Source organism: Oreochromis aureus, linkage group 20 (assembly GCF_013358895.1).
Source record: "Oreochromis aureus strain Israel breed Guangdong linkage group 20, ZZ_aureus, whole genome shotgun sequence".
NCBI lineage: Eukaryota > Metazoa > Chordata > Actinopteri > Cichliformes > Cichlidae > Oreochromis > Oreochromis aureus.
The window spans coordinates 10,974,445-10,996,002 of NC_052961.1; the positions used below are offsets into that span (position 1 = coordinate 10,974,445).

Genomic DNA, 21,558 nt, shown 5'->3' on the forward strand with positions numbered 1-21,558 from the left:
TTTCTACTATTATTATTATTATTATATTCATTTTAATTTATTTATTGGATGAAAGGTTGTTTAGATAGATGAGGTCAAGGATGGACAGACTTCTCAAATGATTAGTAAGATGATCACAGCATTTATTTAGAAAAGCTTTCACTGTAAAATGACAGACACTGGATTTCACAATATTGAACAGACGAGTACACCATGTTTTCTTTTTTCTATGCTAGGATTTTGAGCAAAGTCATAGAAAGACACATCCACAATTACAGTATGTTAAAGGCCTTCAATTTTAAAGAACATGAAAAAAAGATTTTGGTATTAATATCAAACATGCATATAAGCCAGATGAAAAATTAGCTTTAGTTTACATAGGTTAGGAAATTACTTGGCTATGATTGCAATTCAAGTAGACCAAATTAAGAGGAATTTTTTTTCAACTTTATTTTGCATTGCAATAGCCTTGATCACAGTCAGCATTAAGATAAACTATACTGCATACTAACCAAAATGTATTGGTCTAGTTTTGCATGAAACGCTATCAAATGATTAATGTGCTTATATGATACAGTGTTTCTTTTTGGAAAAACGGTAATTAGGCTGCTTTGTGCATCACCATTTATTTTCTCCTCTAGATTTTTTTTTGTATCATTGAAAAATGTGCTATATACAGTCAAGTCTGCCCGAAAGGAAGGCACCGCTCAGCTCCTCATGACCAAGAAGCATCTGTGATCAGCTGAAGATGTTGGCTTTCTTATGACAAAAACAAAGAGGCATTTGTACATGAACACTTCAAGAATGTAGGAAATTGTAACGACATAAACTGGCACAAAATGTTCTTTTGAAGGTGTGCTTAATGAGAAGTCCTCTGTGGACACTAAATGTTCAGTTTTATGGCACAGAAGTGACTTTAACTCATCTTATTTCACAGCTGTGTGGCTCTTGGCTTCACTTTTGATTTTTCTGCATTTTTCCAATCATAAAATAGTAATAGATGTCACTTTTCTAGTTGTTAAACAGCAGGTGGTTCAATCCCTGACTGCAGACATCGTTTTGTTTACTTAATTCTGTGTGTTTAGGTCTATAGGTCTCCTACAGTGTATTTAAAATGCACTGCGTTTGTGGGCTTCGAGTTCATTTCTTCAATGGATGATCATTTTGACAACATTTTTACTGCGTGTTTTTCTAGACACAGAACGTGGCAGTTTTCCTTTTGGATTTTGAACTCAGGTCTAAGATTTTGTAATCATTACAATCCTTTACCATCATGAATTTGTGTTGCTGCATCTCTGCAGATTAACATTTGTGCCATGGTTTACTGAAGCTGCTCATCCTGAAGGTAAAACACTTTGGCACTTTCTTATATTCCTAACTCTCTGCCCTCACTCTCTGATCATTTCTTTTCTCAGACTGTGGTGACAGACAGCAGGGGGTTGTAGACTTTCTTCCCATCAGCAGACCTGGTTCCATGAGCCAGTAGCTCCTGTATAGTGATCCAGTTGTCCAGGATTTTGCGACTCCGCTTCTTCATGCTCCTGCGGTGACACAACTCCAGGATGGAAGTTGGTTCTTGCTGTTGTTCGGTTCCCTGCTGTCCTCCTCCGCTGCTTCCCTGCTCCCTCTCACGCTCTCTCAGACAGTCGAGGCGGCTCTGCATCATGAACTCTCTGCGCCGCCGCTGCTCTCGGGCCTTCAGCAGCTGCTGCTTGCGTTCCTCTTTGCTCCAGTAACGTCCCATTTTCATTTCACTTACAGCATCGTCGTCTGTTGTCATGCCGCTGCGCTCTTCTCTGATCTTCATGGCGCGTGCCTTTAGGAGGCGATCCCTCACAGGCCGCTTGGCCACGTAGCGCGTGCCATCGCTGCGAATCTTCACCTTCCACTCCATTCGGGGGGAGGCAGGCAGCAGTGGAGGAGACAGGGGTAAGGATGCAGCACCTGGGGCCTGGGCAACATCTTTGCATGTGCTACCCAGGCTCATTGGGCTTGCATCGCCACCATTATCTATGATGCCCTCTTTGGGAGCATTACTTAGTCCACCCAGCTGCTCAGAGGTGGAGGGGGACCTCAGCTGCATGCAGCTCAGGTAGCGTTGAGGCGGCTGTGTTTCAGTCTGACGGCGAGACAAATAAGGGCTGTTTTCCGCACTGCGTCCACCACCCCTGTCAGCCACTCCGTTAGCTTTGGGATTACGTCTCACTCCACCATCTGAGCCCCTCCTGGTTCCCCCGTCTCGGGATAGGGACCTAACCTTTGCACCGGGGCTGGAAGTCTTTGCCTCAGCCCCTCGCCTGTGAGCGTGGGGAGAATAGGGTTGGTTTAAGTTTGCTTGTATTCCGTCCCCTCTGGTTCCTCTCTCTCTCTGCCGAGTGGACGCTGGAGTCTGCATACCTGCTGAGTGAAGACACTCTCCTCCCTCCAGACTCTGTGTGGAATGTGAAGGGTACTGTTCATTGGCAAGAGGGGTACTCCTGCAACTTTCCCCTCCAGTGTTGTAGGCACTCGTGCTATCTTTATCTGAGCGCTCCCTCTCGGGAAGCTCGTTGATATCTGAAAGAGCATGGTGACAGGATTCCTCGCTGACCAAAGTACCATTAATGTCCAAGCGTCCAGCTCCTGCTCCAGCGGCTACACTTGCCCCATTCTTTTCCTCTAGAGGCCAAGCCTTCAGGCATCGCTCCCTCAGCTGCTGCATTTTCTGTGCCCTCAGGATGTTGCGACACTTGAATTCCAAGTGGCGCAGTTCCTCTTCTAGGAGAGCCATCTCATGCTGTGTCAGACTTTCATTCCTGTTCACATCCAGTGAGACACCCCCTTCCTCTTGTGCTGCCCCCTGACCTCCCAGTAACGTTAGAGCATTACTGTTCTTTTCATAGTAACACTTGATTTCCAGCAGCTCTTTGTATCTCTCACACTCCTCCTCAGTCAGCCCAGGCATCATCATCCTCACAGGATCTGCCTTGTAGGGCCTTTCCAAACGTTCGCCCTGTTCCAGGCCACCTCCATTAACAGATTCCAGACCTAAAAGGGAGTCCGTGCTAAACTGGAGGTCCTGGGAATGCAGTAAGGGTGGAGTTTCTCCTCGGCTGGAGAAAAATCTGCGCATGCTGCCTGGTGTGTTGGTTGCATTCGTATTGGAGGCACTAGTGTGGTCGTCTCCCAGAAGGTCATGCTCTGAAGACTCCTCATAGCGTGTGCTTTCATCTGTACGACCCACCCCACTGTCCAGCTCCTGGCTGTTGCTCAGCACTGTCTGAAGCAAACTGGGGGAATCCCTGTTCAGTGAATGACTGTGGCTGGGTAGAACACCTCCACCAGCAAAACCTCCAGGTCCTGCACCCAGAACAGAAGGGCTGTTCTTCACACTATGACAGCTGGCCAGGTGGACAGCATTGTCTAATGGCTCCAGCTCCAGCTCATCTGGATCCAGCTGGTTGTCATTCTAACAGGTAAAAGGTGTATCCAGCACCAGTTGATGATGGCAGTTGTTCATTGTTGAAGAGACAAAAAAGACAGGAAAATTATTCATTAGGAAGTTGGTCAAATCAAAGAATGGGTATTGTAAAAGTCAATGGTAAGTCTTTACATACAATATGAAATTCAGCAGGTATACAGTCATAATATGTTCATATTTCTTGATGGAAGTTAAAATCTGGGCAATGCCGTTCTGAATCACCTGGTGACTCGGTGACATGAGATCTGACTATTCCACTAATCAAGTCAGCAAAAAATACAGCTTTGTGGAAATCATTAATGGACAAAAATCCCTCCCAGGTTACAAGTTGACAGCTTGACATTTTTGATCAATGAACTAAGCTTACTGTGAGGCAGAACTGTGGACATTTTTAGATCAATCACTATTAAATCAAATGTATCATTATTTAACTTCGGAGGATTTTGAGACAAGCCAGCATTTAACGTTTAATATTTACTATATCAACTGTATAGTTGAGGTGGGTGATGGTATGGTTATGAATGATCTGACTAAGACGAAGCATGTGTAAAGGAAGCATGTGAAAAGGAAAGTGGACCAAGGATAGAGCCTTGAGGAATGCCACAATTAAAATGGGGAATAGCAATAGGATTATCTATGGCCATTGAAAAGTTATGCTACATAAGACCATAAGAGATATAAATAGCATCATACAGAGAACAGTGGAGCATGCCAATGTATAAAACATAAATCACATTGGTGTACAGCATCTAACTTCTTTAGGTGATACTCAGATTCACAAAGACATCAATGTAATCCAGTAAAGGTAAAAAACAAAGAAAGAAACCCGACTCATTTCTACAAAAGAAAAAAAAAATTCAGTTTCAGCTGAGACATGTTTTCAGTGTGAGATTTAAATAACCAAAAAGTCTGATAATAATAGTCTGATCAATGATTAAGCTTAAATACTGGCCTAAATAAAGCTTACATAATGTCCTGACCAGTTTAGTTTCAGTCCCTTGATCTTAGAAAGAATAACCTTTTGAAAATAGCAAGGGTGTGGATTTGTGTGTATTTTACACAGACAGTGTAAGGTGAGTTAAAAGCAGCTTAACAACATCAAAGGTAGTAGACTGTGAAGCAGGCAGTTGCTTATTTATACAGGCACCAGATACAGGAAAACAGGATCCGTGACTCCAGTTCAGACTTACTCTCCTTTTAATCTGGCCTCCAACCAACCAGTGGCTAAACCTTACTGCCTTTATGAACTTGCTGTTGAATTTTGCCTGACTGTCATTTATTTTTATTAGCCTTAAAATAGTGTTTTAGAGTTGAAAATACATGAAAAAAAGAACCTTGAAAATTTGATTATTTTTTTGTGGAAATTTTGACCAATTCTCATCTTGGCAGTACTGATAAAAGCAGCTTTAATTTCGACTACAGTGTATGTCTAAACTGAGCCCTTTTGTGTCACTAGATGGAGCCAGTGCTCTGTAAGATTTTTACACTCAAAAATACATTTGTTTTCTATTTACCAATATGTCTCTACAGAAAACAAACAAACAAAAAAATCTGAGAGGACTAAATGCCAAAAAGAAAATAAAAATGATTTGATGATATGTAAGTATCAGCATTAGTGGATGAGAGTGATCCAGTCTTTAGAAATTAATGAGAATTTATATTCATAAAGAGCTGTTGTCTTTTCTAATCTGTTTAATTTGCCGACTTGATTGGCATCCCCTCAAAAGCTAATTAGATATATTTCAAATACTTGGTCTCAAATTAGTAAACAATTCACTCCTCCTCCTCTTTGCCTAATTGGTTTGATTTGAATGTGAACTGCATGCAGACCGTGAGGCGAGCTATTGATTAGGTTCGTCTTCATTCTCATTCTTTGGCAAACCCCTTCAGTTCTCCTTCTTTCTCCCACAGGGCAACAGATCTCTTTAATCTCTGCTCGTGCATTTCCCTCTGATGATTCTCCCCTCTCTCGCTTGAATCCTAATGTGGGACAATGCCTTAGCAATATAAATCTTGTCAGCCTTTCACAGCCAGTACTTGTGCTCGAACACAAGGACACATTTAAACAGAGGACAGGCTGTTTGTGTGCATGTGTGTGTGTGTTTGGCTTACACCATTTTAATGAGTGCCTTTTAAATCTGCACTAAAACTCAGACAGCATACCAATTTTTTGCTTTCTCACATATTTTGCCTGTCTCCATATGAAGCGCGTTCTTGTGAAGCTTTGCAATGAAAAATCCATTTGAGCGGGTCGACACGTGTTGTGGTTTTACAAGTAATTTGGCAGAGGTGTGTTATTCAGGGCCGTCTGATGTGTGTTACAGTGCCCCCATATCTGCTGGAAGAGTGACCTTGAGGGAAACAAAGTGGTGCCACATTAGCACTGCGAGTACAAGCACTATTTGTCTTTGTCTCTCCCTTCACATTATCTGTGTTCTCATCGTGTTTTTGCACCCTTTGCTTTTCTGCCTCCTGAAACACTAAAGTACATGCCAAGTTATTCCTTTTGTTTTCTATCTCTTCTCTTATTTGTTCTTGTTCTTTCATTTTTGTGGCTAAATGTTCATGTAATGTCTGTAGTATCACCTATATCCAAGCAAACAAATTTCCTGCTGCTTAAAAATCGAGATAAAGGGAAAACAGTGTATTTTTCGCTGGGTATTTTAACTGAATTTTGTAGCATTTTCCCCTAAAAACTGCATCTCCAATTTCCTCACCTCTATCTCGGGTCGTGCGAGAAGCAGGGATACATTAGTGCTGTCCTCTCTGGTGAGAATAGCCACCGCCTCCTCTCTGTTCTGGATGTCCACTCCATTTATCTGACAGTGAAAGGAGAGAATAATGTCAGATAATGTAAGAGCCTTAATACCAATGCTAGATTGAATTAAAGTGCACACTTCAGGAAAATGGGTTTCTTTATTGAGCTACTGAAAAAACCTCTCTGTAGTTTAATAGCGTAGGAAATAATATTCAAGAAGAATTAATCTTAAATGTGGCACTATTAGCAAATTCTTTTGAAATGAGGCGCACAGGATGTGGTCCAGGGGGTTATCTAAGACTTCAGATTTAGGCATTAATGTTGCAGTAAAGTAATGGCATAGAAAAGGAACCTTAGCTTAGAAAACCTCTACCTGTAGTATTCGATCCCCTTTGCGGATACGACCATCCATTGCAGCTATACTGTTGGGGTTCACCTAAAAAGATAACGTCTAGAATTATGAACAAATGGGAACTAGTTTTTAAAAAATCTGATAAATTTTAACAATCATGATACTGTCTTCACCTCGCCTACATAGATCCCGAGGTCCTCCTCCTCATCAGTTCTGTAACACACTGTCAGACCCAGTTTATCCTGCTGTCGAGACTTGTACAACTCCACCTCCTGGTGTAGTTAGAAAAAGTTAACGAATGTCAGACAGGAAGTGGGGATCAGCTTTCTGTACTAGAGTTTTGAGGTAGCTAATAGGCTCTCACCTCATATTCCAGCTCATCCTGCCGGTCCACTTCATGCTGGTTGATGTCAAAGTAGTCTGTGGGGTCATAGTATACAGGCTCTATAAAGCTGAGGATGAGAAAATTCATGAAATATTTGAGTAATTGGGACAGCTACCGACTTCAAATGTGTGAACAGAATGGCATGGGATAGCACAGCAGGTGAGTTCTGGTCTGATGGTTGGACATGCTGCAGAATCCAATTAAACTGCTCCCACTCACAGTTCATTGAGTAGATATGGTTCCAGGAGTGGAGGCAGAGGAGGGGATGGTGGAGGGTCGGGTGGGGGTGGAGCTCCGCAGGGATGCTGGCTGCTCTTGCCCAGAGTCAACATATGCTGGAAGCTGATGTCTGTTTGGGTGCAGCTGTCCACGCAGTCGGCCATGCCCATGGTCACTGGCACTTGCCCTCCAGGAGCTCCTGCTAAGCCCGCCCGTCTGCGGGCCCCCCTCCTCAGTATGCTGGATAGCACAGGGTCACGTATGTCCAGGGTGGGATCCCCCGACAGGCGCGTCAACTCCTTCCCATTCACCTGATAAAAAACAAACAAACATCACAATTCAATAGTGGAAGAGCAAAATGAGAGGAGGAAGAGGAATAAAAGAAAATAGTTCCAGGAAGAAGAAATAAGCTGTAGATTTTCCACAGCTGCAAAAAATAAACAGCAAGCAGAAATGACCAGAGACTGAATTTTAGTAAAAACTGAACCATAAAGATGCTGATATGAATGACAAGAAGTGGAAGAGAGGAAGATAGCAACTCATATCAGCAGTTAGATTAAACAGGCAAGGTTAGTTCACAGAAGGAAATGAAGGAGGGGAAACTACAGCTACAGATACCTAAAATAAAGCAAAACTGACACTAAGTTAGTGAACAGAAAACTCGAAACATACACTTAAGTGTCACAAAGCTAGTAGACTTCATACAGGGACATAGAAGCGTAAAAACAAGTTATATAAAAGGCTTCGACACATCACACCAAGCAGCAGAGCGAAAAGCCGAATACTGAGACCTTCAATCGACCATCAGCGTCAAAAGAGCACAGCATGTTGCTTATGTGACCCTTCTGTGGAGAGAAAGAAAGACAGCAGGAAAATGGTGAAGTTAGAAAGTAATTACAACTGTGAATAGATGGAAAATGGAAAGGGGTCACTGAGAGTTTTTTTTTTTTTTCTTATAATGGAGAGGACCAAAGGTAATGTCAGAGGAAAATCGCATATTAAGCTTTCAACGTTGACAAATATCAAATGGAGTTTCCTCAGTACGTTAGTCAGTCTGGTCTGCAAAACACTGTTATCTTTCATGTGTGCAAAATAAAGGTGATTCCTCTCTGCATAAAACTTTAAATCTGGAAAACTTCTTTTTACAGGAGTCGAAACTTCCCTGAAAACCTTCGTAAGATAATTTTTTGCAAGCACTTTCAGACCTTTTGGTCGGGAAAACATTTATACCTGTGAAATATGTTTCATAGGTATTTCAGATATTTTATTAAGCATGCTTTTATGTTCTTAAACAGACCCAAATATACGCCACAGTATACTGCTCCTGCTTGTGTATGTTTTGATTCACTTGTGCTGTTTTAATACCCTTTGGCTTTTGAAACTTCTCCTTTCTTTCCATGTACTGTTCGAACAGCAAAGAGGAGAGAGGGCATTAAAAATGTAAGATTATTGAAAATACAACTAGAGAAAAAATGAAACAGTACAAGGATTTTGCCTTCAAGGTGACTTAAAGCAAAACAATCCTTATCATACCAAGCAGTGCTTTGCACAAACCTAAGGGAGAAATATTCATTCAGTATTCAGACTAAACTGCCTCGACTACCACCACAGAATGAAATGTTATGTATTTTATACATTCAGCTTTCCCACAACATGTGATTTCAGTACTCTTTTATTATAACAATAGCTTTTAATTTCTTTAATATCTTAGTTGATGAAAAACTAATTATAGTTTACATTATACTCAGTGGTTTACTGCTAATTTGCAATTATGGTACTGTGCAAAATTCTTCAGTCCTCATTTCTCTGTATGGTTGGAAAATTAGAAAGAGTTGCAGCAATTTATTGGAACATGCTTGTATTAAAATACAGCATATAAGGCAAAGCATAGTTTGCACGATTCTAATGAGACTGAAAGCCACCGCTGTATGACTGCTTTTATTCTTTAACACAGACTGAATTCTCTTAAGCAAGCTTTCATGTATATTTGAGTAAATGTAAGTAGTCTTCAGGAATAGTTTTCCATGCTTCTTCAAAGAGATTCTTAGGATGGAATGCCGTAGTCGCACCTCTTCAGTAATTTTGAGATCCAAGGATAGTGTCCCATTGTGTTTTTCTATCTAAGTGTGCTTTTATTTGTTGGCATTGTGTTTGGGAAAAGAACTATTGCTTAAGATCAATTTAAAAATAAATACAAGAAACTCTGGATCCTTAAAAGCAAAATATAAATAAAGATGGCATGGCTCTAGACTTTTGCATGGTACTGCATGCTAGCATGGAAGCTAACAATAGCATTAAGCTAACTAGCTATTGAAATTTATGTATAAAATATGTATTGTATATAAAAGGTGGATATAGCTTCAGACTATACTTCAGTGAAGTGCATTTCTGCAAGTACTTTAGCTTTACTGTATACTTCTAATATCTAGTAATCTTTTGAAAATGATTAAAAATGCCAACAAGAGAGTGTGTCATGTTACCAATCAGCAGAATGCTAGCAATTTATAAGGAAAAAACATTTTCCCTGTCAGAAAAACTAAAAGACATAAGTGTATTTCAGTTCTGGCATTTTATTACTAGTGCATTTGTAAAAACTAAAACCTGCAGGCCTTTTGGTCCAGAAGCAGGACTGAATAATTGTTTTAGGTGTTTAGCTTCATTTTCAGTTTGTGGTCATAATTGCTATTTTCAAGTCTGAATACAGTGATTTTGGTTTTATATATTATGGCCTCAATTAAAGTCAAATGGGAGACTAAAACTGGGTTTTTGGATTAACCTACGCTAATTAAGCTAACCACCACTGGCACTAATAGATTGCTGGTTTATCAGTCAGGTCACCCCTTTGCGCATTATGTATGTTGCATTTCAAGACACTCCAAGATGACAAACAAAGGTTGACATCACAGTGGATGTGTTCATCTTTTTTATACAGTCCATGGCTAAGGATCAGAATATTATCATTGCTTTAACTGGAGTCTCACAGAGCCAAAACGCCACACATTTGTAAATTTCGATCTAAAATACCATTGATTTAAAGACATTTACATCACATGTAGATGAATTTAATTTTCTTGGTGTCATTCCATATGAGAGACAGCAAAATGAAGATGTGTGCATATCAATGTTACTGAGCCAGACAGCCTTGGTATAATTTCATTCATGTTGTACACAGTCACTGACCTTGGCTGTCTGCGACTCGCCACATCTTTACCACTCTGCTTCATGCACCCACTCCCTCTTTCAAATCTTGTCCCCTTCCAGTAATTGCATGTCAAATCAATGTTCCCCTGTGCAGCCAAGCACAAAAACTTTCTTGCCGCATTGGGTCCTGTTCCCCACACTTTTTTTTCCCCACATTGGTTCACCCACATACTCCTGCAGCAACTGCATCTCCATCCCTTGGGGTCTACCTTTCGTGTTTTTCCATAGCATCAAATCCCTTTCTGTTCTCTGCATCTAAAGCCATGTCCTCTCCTGCTTCTTCTCCTGTTTTCTCCAGGCTCTGCATTTATTTTGCTGTGCTGCCTCAGCAGTTCTGTCTGCTCTGTCCCTTCCCTCGAGATAGCAATTCGCACTCCTCTATTTCCATCTATTTCTGCTGGCCCACCTTCCTCTCACTAATGTTCCTCCATAAATCTTGCTGTCTTTCCTAATGAGGCTCTTCACTACAAATAAGACACTTCCTCCCTGCATGATCTACTGGTGATGAAGGAATTAACAATCTACAATTTGTGTGTTTTGTACTATGTGTATTTCAACACTCAACTCATTACCTATTTTTCTCTGTAGGACATTTCTATTGTTCCAGTGCTGTATGCCCTTCACGATCAGAGAGAGGCTATTAGAAGTCAGCTCCATGGTCATGAGTGACAGGTATGAATACTGATAGAAGGGGTAAAAGGGGGCTTTCTCATTTATTATCAATGAGAGGTGCTGAGATTGCTTTTAAGATGACTTCATGCGGGGTAATCGTTGTTGTGTGTTAGGCAGCTTTTCAGATCTGACTTGATGGAGAATCCATTACACTCTTTCCAAATGCTGTACTCTATTTTCTCTGGGTTACTGGGTCATTATGTACATTTGCGGTTTAGAAGCTAAACTATGCAAAAAAAAAAAAAAAAAAAAAGTTAAAAACAAAAGCTGCTGTTGCTCACCCATCCCCAGGCTCCTTGTGTAGTTTATTTACATTTAAAAATTATATTAAAATTCAGAAAAAACAGTCTCCGAAATTCACAGCGGGGGGCTGGCGGTGGTGGTATCTACGGTGGCTGCGAAGCGGAGGGTGGGGATGTTGTGGATAGAGATGAAAGAGAGGCTGAGTTCAAAGTGTAGACGGAGAAAGCAAAGCATGAGAGACATAAGGAGCGGAAAGGAGGTGAAGAGAGGTGTAATAATGATGGAGAGATGTAGAAAACAAGCTTTCAAGAATTTGCCGGGTAAATGTAAACAGAGAGAGAGCCTGACTCTGGGATCGAGACTTGCATGTAAACACACACACAATGGAGCTCACGGGGAATTACTAAGTGGTTGATGCATAATTAGTTTTTATCCGAGAGCCCTTTAAAGAGCAAATTAATCCCATGTGCTGTACAACAGGCTGAGATGAAAAAGAAGGGGGGAGGCGACGACTCAGTACACAATAACGCACATTATCTCACACATAGTCTTCAGTGTAGGTTGAAAAAAACCCAAACAAATAAGCTCAATCTTCATCTGAAGTGCAGCCTTTAAGCTTTTCTTCTCAGCATCACCAAGTTTTTCCAAGCTTGTGTTCATTTGCATTTCCACAGTGTTTATGCAGGAGCGTGCATGACCGATACCAGCACCCCCTAATTTATTGAATTCTGACTCGTTTGGTAATTGATTTTTCTCATCCTCCCATGCTTTGAAGGCTGCACCAGTCACCTCCTCAGAAAATCAATTAATCTGGAGCCAGAGCTGACCTACTCCAGATATAACCCCGATTGTTTGATATCACTGAGCTAATTTAAGTAGACAAGCCTGGAGTGGTGGTCTTATTATAAACTGATAACACTGAGAAGATATTGATTTGAAAAACTATTCACACACTGCTCATCGCAAGGATAAGCGGAAGAGAATGGATGGATTCACACATTGCTTTAAATGCTTAGGTAGATACATAGATTGGGCATAGACAAACACACCTTTGGCATTACAGACAGCTGACACTTGAGAAGGTAACAAACAGTCTGTCAGGCAGTCTATTTAACTGCTTTAAATTACCTGTTTGTCTTTTCCTTTTTGCTCCATTTGATGCTTCATTTGCCTTTAAATGAACATTTCAGTATTTATTTCTAACACACTGTTAGGGATACATAGAAACACAGTCATATTGATGCCAAGAAGGTTATGTGATCGTTCGGTTTATTTGTTAGTTTGCACAATTACTCATGAAAATATTATCACAGCTGGGACCCAACTTAGAAGTGATTAACTTTTGGAAACGATCCATATCCGGATCTGGATCTGGATTGCCACTGTGAGATAGGGCAAAATTGGACATTTTCCACACACCAGTTTCATGATTACTAATACAGAAAATTTGTAACTGTGATATTTAAAAGCTGAAATTCCATCTAATAAATAAATAACATGGAAATGATCCCAGTCTATTATTCTGATATTATTCTAAATAACTGAGTGACTGTATGGGTATTGTTAAAGACTGTCTCCTGCAATTGTATTTTGTGTTTAATTGACCAGAAAACACAAGAATTTGACTGATATCATTATTTTCTTTTCTTTCGACATTGCAGTAACATCATTATCGCGGTCACTGAACTGATACTGATATTGTCAATCATCGCAGTCCTCATTTCTTGTCATTTTTTCACAAATACATATCAAATTAAAATAACAAAAATCGAGACACATCATTTTGATTATCTTAAGAAAAAATGACAGGCTTAGAGGGATCCAGTTATTCTTGTTGATCCAGGGACTAAACCCATTCGTGGGAAGGAGGGAATTGACAGTCTTGGCAGAAAAATGCAGTCTCCATCTGCTGATTTTGATGTATTTGTCAATATCTTTAGCTCCTCCTGTGAACAGGATGTTGGTGTATAAACATGTAACGAATGGCTATATGAGACAACTGAGTTAAATTATTTAGGTAGGATTTATAGAAGCAGCACTTCTCCTTGTATTTGACTACTTTATAATGTGCTGTAAACAATTTCTCGCCAGTTTTAAGATGCTAGATAGAATAAAATGGTATTTTAACCAATTAAATAAAAGTATTTATAGGAAAAGGTGCCAAATTAAGGTAAATTATATCATCGGTGAATGATATCATAATTCCAATATAATAGCACTGCAGTACAGCATGCTGTTGAAATACTTCTGTAGTAAATCATGTTACAGTATACTGTCAGATGTATCTTTATTCTGTCCATATGTGCCAGCATGCGGCTGCCTTTGTCATTCACACACACCGGGGTGCACCGGCTGGGTGTGATTGCCTCTGTGCACTTATCCAGCTTTATCAGCTGGTCATTGGTATGTATCGATTCTGATGTGTTTGCTTCTTGCGAGTGTCAGCATGTTTCTTCTTGTCACTGTGAATGAAAGCACATCAGGTCCGTTTAATGACGCAGGTTGCTATGGAAACAGCCTCCTGCTTTACAGCGACGGGAGAGGAAAAGAAGGGAGCGGCTGAAGGGCTCAGAGGGGAGGAATAGGTTTGCTGAGTGTGTGGGTCAGGTACTCTGTAAAATGTACGTAAAATAAAATATGTTGCTTAAAAAATGGTTTGTAATATTCAGATCTGCCTGCAGCTCTGCAATTCATCAAGTGAACCGAAATATTTCTTCTTACTTGTGGCTGTAGGACGCAGTATTGATTAGAAACATGCCAATGGGTGTGTACCAACCACCAGTATGCAGCGTATGTGTAGCAGAGGCCCAATGTATAATGCATGAGTTTTATTCCTTTGGCAAGAGAAGCAAGTGTTTTGATATAGTCAGATTTAACAGGCTGGTTTTAGAGCGCGATGTAGCTGTAAGCTGTTTAACGCTGTATTTATTGTCTAAAGACAGACTCAGTTACTCAGTAGACTGCATCTAATTTGAAGGTATAATTATACATGTTAGTTAAGGAAAACAGCTCAAAGCCGCTTCCCTCTAAAGGGAAAATGAATAGCGTGGAAAGCCAGGAAATGTGGGGTGCCAGTGTAATTATGTTTCTCTTTTATGATGGTTTTTTAATGATTAAGTGCCGTATACCTCAATTTTTTGCTTGGCCTGATCTTTGGATTATTCAGCCATCTGCACAGCAAGATTTGCTTTTTCTGTTACCGTTACCATTAAATAACCTTGATTGAATCTTGTGTAGAAAACAGCAGGCTTGTGATCACCTTCCTGTTTTTTTTGCTTCATACGTGTTTAACTTTTTTTTAGCAGTTTAGCACAAACCAGCTCGTGCTTCTTTTATGAGACTTCTAGTGTTCATAATATTCTGATTGCACTTGTAGCAATCAGCCTCTCTAAGCCAAGGGCTTTGGCTCCGCTTTGATACCCCATCTGCGTTCGCTCTCTTGTCTCATACTTGTTTTTCATGTTTAATAGACCACAGTGTATGTAGTCTTGCTGCCTCACCACCTCAATACTTTGGGGTCCAGAGAAAGCATCTTTCTCTGCAACATGACAAGTCTTCTGCCTGCTCCAAATGATACACCCTATTTTCACGGCTGTCACTCTTCAGTCCACTCATCACCACACCCATCTGGAAGGCATGTGCAGGTGTCTGATCAAGCTGAATGGACTCTGGGATGACAAACCTTGACAGATGCCTACGTCTGACACAACCCTCGAGCACAGTTGACCTTACAATCACCAGATTAATGAAATGATGTGTTTTCCACTTGCCACAATGCTGACCTGCATGCAGTCAGTGTCGTTATTGCTGACTCTTGTTAGGTAAGGTCACTGATTGTGGAATGAGCCACCCGTGCTCTGAATTTATGATCATATACCAAACTGTGCACGCCACCTCCTCACCCTCCACCCTGGGGATTTGTGAAGTCGCTCAAACCTCTATATTCGCCCCTGCTCCCTGAAGTGTTCAAATCAATTACTTTTTGACATCTAAGGACAAGCAGCAGGGAGAAAAGACAGTCAGGCTTTCCCAGACGCTTTCATTCACATGCTTGGACTCCCTCTTTGACACATAACTGTGCTTCTGTTTGGGCTCTCTTCCTGTTTTCCTCTCTCTTGGCATTGCCTTTGGCACCAGATGCAACCCAGTTAACTGGCTCAGACCCCCGACTCCAGCAGGCAATAGAGTTTCAGCTGAGGCTTCTGGTGCCACAGATACTACAAGTGTTGCACTCCATAGCCATGTGTGCTGAGCATTTTTCATGCTTAGTAAGCATGGGACCTCTTTTCGGTCACCGCATGCATCACGGCGTTGCGGAGCAGCAGCTTCCTTTAGGCACTGCACAGCCAGATGAGCTTACTCACATTCAGTCTGTGGTCCCAGTTGGCAGGTGGTGCTGAAGCTGTAACCGTGGCAACCCCTCTCTCTCATAACACTTTAGCCCAGTTTAACAACCCATCCATCCTCATGCCTCTGTGGCTCTGCACCACAAGGCTACTTTGTCTGCGCCAGCCTATCTCTCCACCTCATGCAGTGGTACCCTGTTCTCTCAGATCATATCATCGTAATCACTGTGAAGTATCATTATCATAATTATCAGTATTATTGTCACTAGATGACTATTCCAATACATCAATTAGCAGGCTTGTTCAAGAGGTACTAGGCTAATTTATACATGTATAAAAATCCATAAAAACGGAGGAGAGAAGAAAAAGCAGGTTATGATTTTGAGTTTGTATCAGTCGGGCTGATTCACGTAATTAACTTTATTTATTGATGTTTATTTGCAACTAGTTTTATTCATTTCTTTATTTGTCAGGGACAAACAGCCTTTTATAGCACATACCATGACTTACAGTGTAACTTCACAACCTTTATCCTGTAATTTTTCTGCATTCAGCTTATCATTTCCAGCACCTAAAAAACTTACAAGTAGGTAAATGAGAAAAGGAGGGTAACAGTTGTAGGTTTTAAACTAATTCTGTTTAGAAGTAATGAGTATAATCAGACAATTTTTAAAGAAAGTGGGGAAAAATATGAGGAACATACAAATTATACTGTAAGAGGAAAAAAACTATTTATTAAATACGAGCTGATTTTCATCTGCAGTACCTGGACAGGTAAACACACTTTTTTGGAAAGTTATTCAATAAAAACAATAGATACAAGTCTGTGTAATTGTATTTTATAACAATTAATTTGAATATACTTACATAGCCTGAAAAGCCCAAATAAGCTCCTGATCTTTCCCCACCCAGAAACACAGAGACATTGTAAGATCTTTATATATTAGGTACACACACACCCTGTATTCATTAATCACATTACTACCCGATCAATATAACCAATATAAATCAGGGTGGTGAAGGAAGAAATGGTGATGTGGTGCTAACGTTGTGTTTTGATTTATTAATTAGAGATATTTAGTATCCTTTACATTTGCTACAGTGTAAATAACTGTGGACAACATGTGATTAACATCTTTCTATGCACATAATTTAGAGCTAATGTTTGATTTTTTATTCATGAGCTGACTCTATGGATTTTATTTTTGTTGTTTTAATCAGAGTGACTCATTTATGCAAAATTTATTTGGGATTCAAAACAGTTTTTTTGTGTTGTTTTTTGGGTGTGTAAATGGTTTAGTTAAATTGTTGGCAAAAAATGTTGAGCGTCTGTTGATTTCTGAGAAAGGTGGTTGTGACCTGTGCAGCAGCTTCACTGTAAGGAAAATAACAAGTTGGGAGAGAATAACAAAGAATACTTTGGGGACACACGCAAACACTTCCGCTTGAAGACTCACGAAGAAAGAAATTCAAGAAAGTCAAAGGACAAAGAGAGGAGAGGAGACAGACAGCTCACCTGGAACATGACCCTGTATTGTTCCTCAGGTTTTTGGACCACACACATGTTGCACCCCATCGTGGCTGTGCAGGTCCCACAACTGCCCCAGATGAGCAACGCTCACGCCAGGATTCTTTGTGCGGTCTTTGTCTATGGCAGTGGGAAAGCCCCACCCTCATTCGCAGGGTTGTAGCATACAACTAGTCCTCCTCAGAGTAACACACAACACATCCCTGGCTGGGAATAACACAGTTTAATTGGCTGTGTCACTGTTCGCTTCTCTTCTGTGCTGTTTGCAGCTCAAGTGTTATAATCCAGAGTAAATTTAAACGTGGAGATAGTTTCAGAGCAGCGAGCCCACGTGTTAGTTTCTGTTTCCATGGCAAGCAGAAATGTGTCTTGCTTAGGTTTGTGTGCTTGTTGTAGATCAGGAAGGATTTTTGACTGGATCTGTGGAAAAGATGTGCTTCAAGAGTCCTGCTGGTTTGTGTGTCATTCAATAGATCAGGCATAAAATGTTGTGCTTATCCAGTAACTTTTCAAAAATGATCACACTGAAAGCTTGCTGTAAATTGCAACAGTGGCTTTTTAGTTTGAAAAACTGCACTAAAAGACAAAGTTTTCCCAGAAGAACTCTCGCTGAACTCTCCCACGCTGTTCCTGAGTCTTTTTCACTCAAAGAACTAAACTTCCAAAAAGCACATTTTCAAAAATGCTCTTTGAGCCCGTTAGATGCAAACAATGCAGCTATCAAAGAATTTGCCTCAGTTTTGTTTTTTCCTTCTGCTATCGTCGCTGCCACATGGAGCTTCCCACCTACTACACTCTTTCTCTCTTTCCAGGACTGCTGAGTGTGGCTGCTGAGATAATTTAGCCTCCTCGGTGCCTTTTTAGAACTCTCTTTACCTATTCTGATCCTCCACTTAAGGATCAATGCGTGTTTAAAGTAATTTCATAATTTAAATCTATTGAAATGCACCGAGTAAGGAGGTGGGGCGGGTTGGGTGGTGCCCGTTATGCCAGTGGCCTGGATCTCTAAGCCCTTGCTGTGCAGCTAAGATAAGCTGCGTGCCACAGACAACAACCTAAAGACAAGCACACCTACAGACACATCAAGACAGGAAACAAGACACGATTCTTTCAACTACAAGCTTTACTGCACGGAGGGAGTGCCAATTTTCCTGTAACTGTCAGCAGAACTGTCATTTTTCATAAAGCTTCTCCAAACAATACAAGCAAATAAAACATACAGAAATGGTTCAGTTTGCAGATTGTTACAGCAAATCGCAGCATTTATCTGATCTGTTGTCAGAAGTCATGACCAGTATTAAACCACTCATATTCAGCTAAACCCAACTCAGGACTATACCTAACTGCTCATGGGTTGGACTCACTGATTGATTATATTTACTGACACCTCCTATCCTGTCTGTGTTGGGAAATCAATACAAAACTGAATCATTGATCAGCTGGATTTTGTACTGGGTGGGTTGTTGTTGAGCTCAAGGTTCTTTATGACAAGTACCACCAATGTTCATTCTACATATCCAATTAATTCATTTAGACAGGCAGGTTATTTTTTATGAATTTGTAGGCATGCTTTGCGCTGTTACTAATTCTGATGCTTTAGTTTTAACTCTTCAAATGAAGCTGTTGTAAACTGTCTCACTGAATTTAAATATGAGTTGAAACTCCCGTTTGCTTTAGGATTAGCCCAAGTCTGCCTCCTTCAAAGATAACTGGAATTAGAATATGCCGTATTCCTGTCTCCTCCTTTGCCCTTTAAGTGTCATCATATTACACAGAGCGTTATCATTAATCCTCCAGCAAGAGGTCATAGTTTGAAAGTCTTGTCTCAAAGTACCATCGCGCTGTCTGCTGCCAGTGACAAGGTGTTACAGCTGCTAATCCTTATTCAAGGCTCTGCTACACCTGTATTCTTTCCAGAGGCTGTGTAATCCCAAACTCCCCACACACACACACCGAGTGGCATCCTCACTCACACAAGCACAGAGGAGAGCTAAATACACTCAATGAACCGCATGATAACTTGGGAGAAACAACCTGATAGTCGAACTCTCGAGAGCAGACGGCCAATCAACCTATAGTGAAGTGCCAGACAGGCTCAGCAGGCAAGCCAGTTCCAACTGTCACCCAGTCTTTCCATCTCCTGCTCATCATCATCATCTACCTCTACCTGAGTGTCAGTCCTACATGATTGTTGCAGTGGAGTGTTTAGGATGTTTCCCAGCCTGCCATGCTTTCAGAATAAAACATGGCATGGCACGCTGTGACAAACGCAGCCTTTCTGTTAGAGTGATGGGTGTAAAAATATGTCCTGTGCTTGTGTCAAAGTTAGTCCATCTTCAGTGTGCTGCAGGAAATTCAAGAACATCAGTCAGTAAGTCCATTTTAATCCTTCTTTTGTCCTCTGGTCTTTCCCTTTGAAACATCCACAGGAGGATATTTATTTGTAAGAAAAGAAATAAAAACCATGGCGAGTATTCCAGGTGGTTAGAGTGTTGTGCAGAGTGCAGCGCTAGTCTCAGGTCAGTGATAAATCACCGTCAGCAGCCTCACAAGACGAGAGAAATCATTAAAGGCTGATTGGAGGATACTTCTTGGCTTCTCCCCCTGGGCAAGACGATAAATGCACCCCCCCACTGCAGTGGAGGGGGAGAAACAAAAGGCGGTTGTTCCCCAGCGGTGAAGGAGCTTACTGATCTGCACGTCGCACTACTACTAAAATTGCATCTTCTGGTTTTACACTGTATAATCTCTTTCTTCCTCTGTCTCTCCCCCACCCTCTTTCTCTCCATATCCAGGGCTGGGCCACTGCTCTCTTTTCCAGTCCCCCATAATTTTTACCCACACCTCATTTGCTACCCTCTCCCTCCTCCTTACACTCTCCTCTCCCCTGCCTCTCTCGCTCTGCTTGTCTGCAGGCAAGAGAGCAAGCACCGGAAAGTCTATGCGCTCTGTTTCGGCAGGACAGGACAAGATAACGAGCAACGCCACATAAAAGTGAATGAAATATCAAGATTTTCATGCACTGTACTACCAAGACGTGCGAGAAAAGCGGGGAATCGGTTCATTTAAGCAATTCAGTGTCAACCCTTGTTGAGATGTATCAGAAAGAAAAAGGATGATTGCACTTTTTCATTCCAATAAAAATGCCCAGAGCAGGTAGAGAGCTGATGACTGGCTGTGCATTTAGATGAGGTTCTGTGCTGCCACAAAGAAGGAGGGAAGCGAAACAGGGGGGTGGAAAAGAAGAAAAACAAGTGAATAACAGGTGTGACAGGATAAATCGAAAGATATGGAAGAAAGCCAAGATAGAAAATGCAAATGACTGTGTGGGAGATCACTGGTGAAGTGGAGAAGGGGTGGAAACAAGGGGTTTCTGCAGTAATCAAAATGACCTGCTGAGGGGAGGGTGAGGCGGAGGCATATGGAGATGTTTCATTTTAAGTATCTGCACAGGCTGGGAGATATTTGTGGGTACAATTCCTTCTCCCTAGTTTTCCCTGTGGAGCTCTGTGCTCACACTCAGAACACCACTTATTTTCTATTTAGAAAGGCTTTAGTGGCACCTTTGCTGCAGCGCCAATGCCAAGTACCACAAGGCTGGAGAAGTGAAACACTCCATGGGACAAGAATGACATGCTGCCATACTCAGATTAACCTTTACATAAGGATACTTTTAATTTTCTGCCTGCCACTTTTCAGTTTTTCCATCTTTATATGTGTGAATCCTCTCTAATACATCACACGTAGACCTTTATTAACTGCCGTTTAATTAAGACCACCCTTTTGTCAACATCTAGTCCTGTGCCACTTAGTTTGTTTTTATCTGCTGCTTTCTCTCTCCCTCTTTGTGTCTCTCTCACACACATTCAGCCTCCCCTTTGTGTGTGTTATTCGCTGTAAGCCAGTCTGAAACAGGATTTCATGGTGGCTGTGTCTGGTTCAACAGGCTTACATGTATTTTGCTGCATAGCCAGTAATACCGAATGCACCCCACACACTTAGCAGTACTCACAGAAAACACGCACACACCGATCTCGTCGTCTTGTTATCTGTTGCACTCATGTGCATCATTCAGCCCCAATCTGTCCGCTTTAGATCTTCATCTCAATATAAAATGTCAGAGTGTTTTCTCATTATTCTCTGAAATATCAACTGTCCGTTCCACAAGGAAGAGAAAAGTAGAGAGCATCGCATTTAAACAGACAGATCTGGCTCGCATTATGATCCGTCTCCAGCTTAAATACCAGTGGTTGTCATTTCACATTACCCACCACTGCTTCTTTCTTTCCCACCTGAACAAAGGGGACGTAGCCCGCAGGTCGCCGCCCTTTTCTATCTCCACCCAACTTCACCTTTGTCCTGGCATTTTTTTAAAAAGGGCATTTTTAAATGGAAAAGCTAAAAAGCATTTAAAT

At 41.1% G+C, this 21,558-nt stretch overlaps 1 protein-coding gene across 4 annotated transcripts; it reads right to left on the reverse strand.

The window, feature by feature from the left end:
- Positions 1-127: 127 nt before the first annotated feature.
- Positions 128-19,916, reverse strand: LOC116319512 (PDZ domain-containing protein 4-like). 4 transcript variants are annotated; one of them, XM_039603883.1, is made up of 8 exons: positions 17,132-19,916; positions 7,945-7,998; positions 7,154-7,464; positions 6,914-7,001; positions 6,723-6,821; positions 6,571-6,633; positions 6,157-6,258; positions 128-3,427 (listed from the first exon to the last, which is right to left on the reverse strand). In XM_039603883.1, the coding sequence occupies exons 1-8, from the start codon at positions 17,189-17,191 to the stop codon at positions 1,391-1,393; spliced, it is 2,814 nt and encodes a 937-aa protein (XP_039459817.1). In that variant the 5' UTR covers positions 17,192-19,916; the 3' UTR covers positions 128-1,390. The 4 variants fall into 4 exon arrangements, with proteins under 4 accessions (XP_039459817.1, XP_039459818.1, XP_031594735.1 ...); XM_039603884.1 differs by lacking the exon at positions 17,132-19,916 and adding an exon at positions 10,564-10,751; XM_031738875.2 differs by lacking the exons at positions 7,945-7,998; positions 17,132-19,916 and adding an exon at positions 10,564-10,751.
- Positions 19,917-21,558: the final 1,642 nt, after the last annotated feature.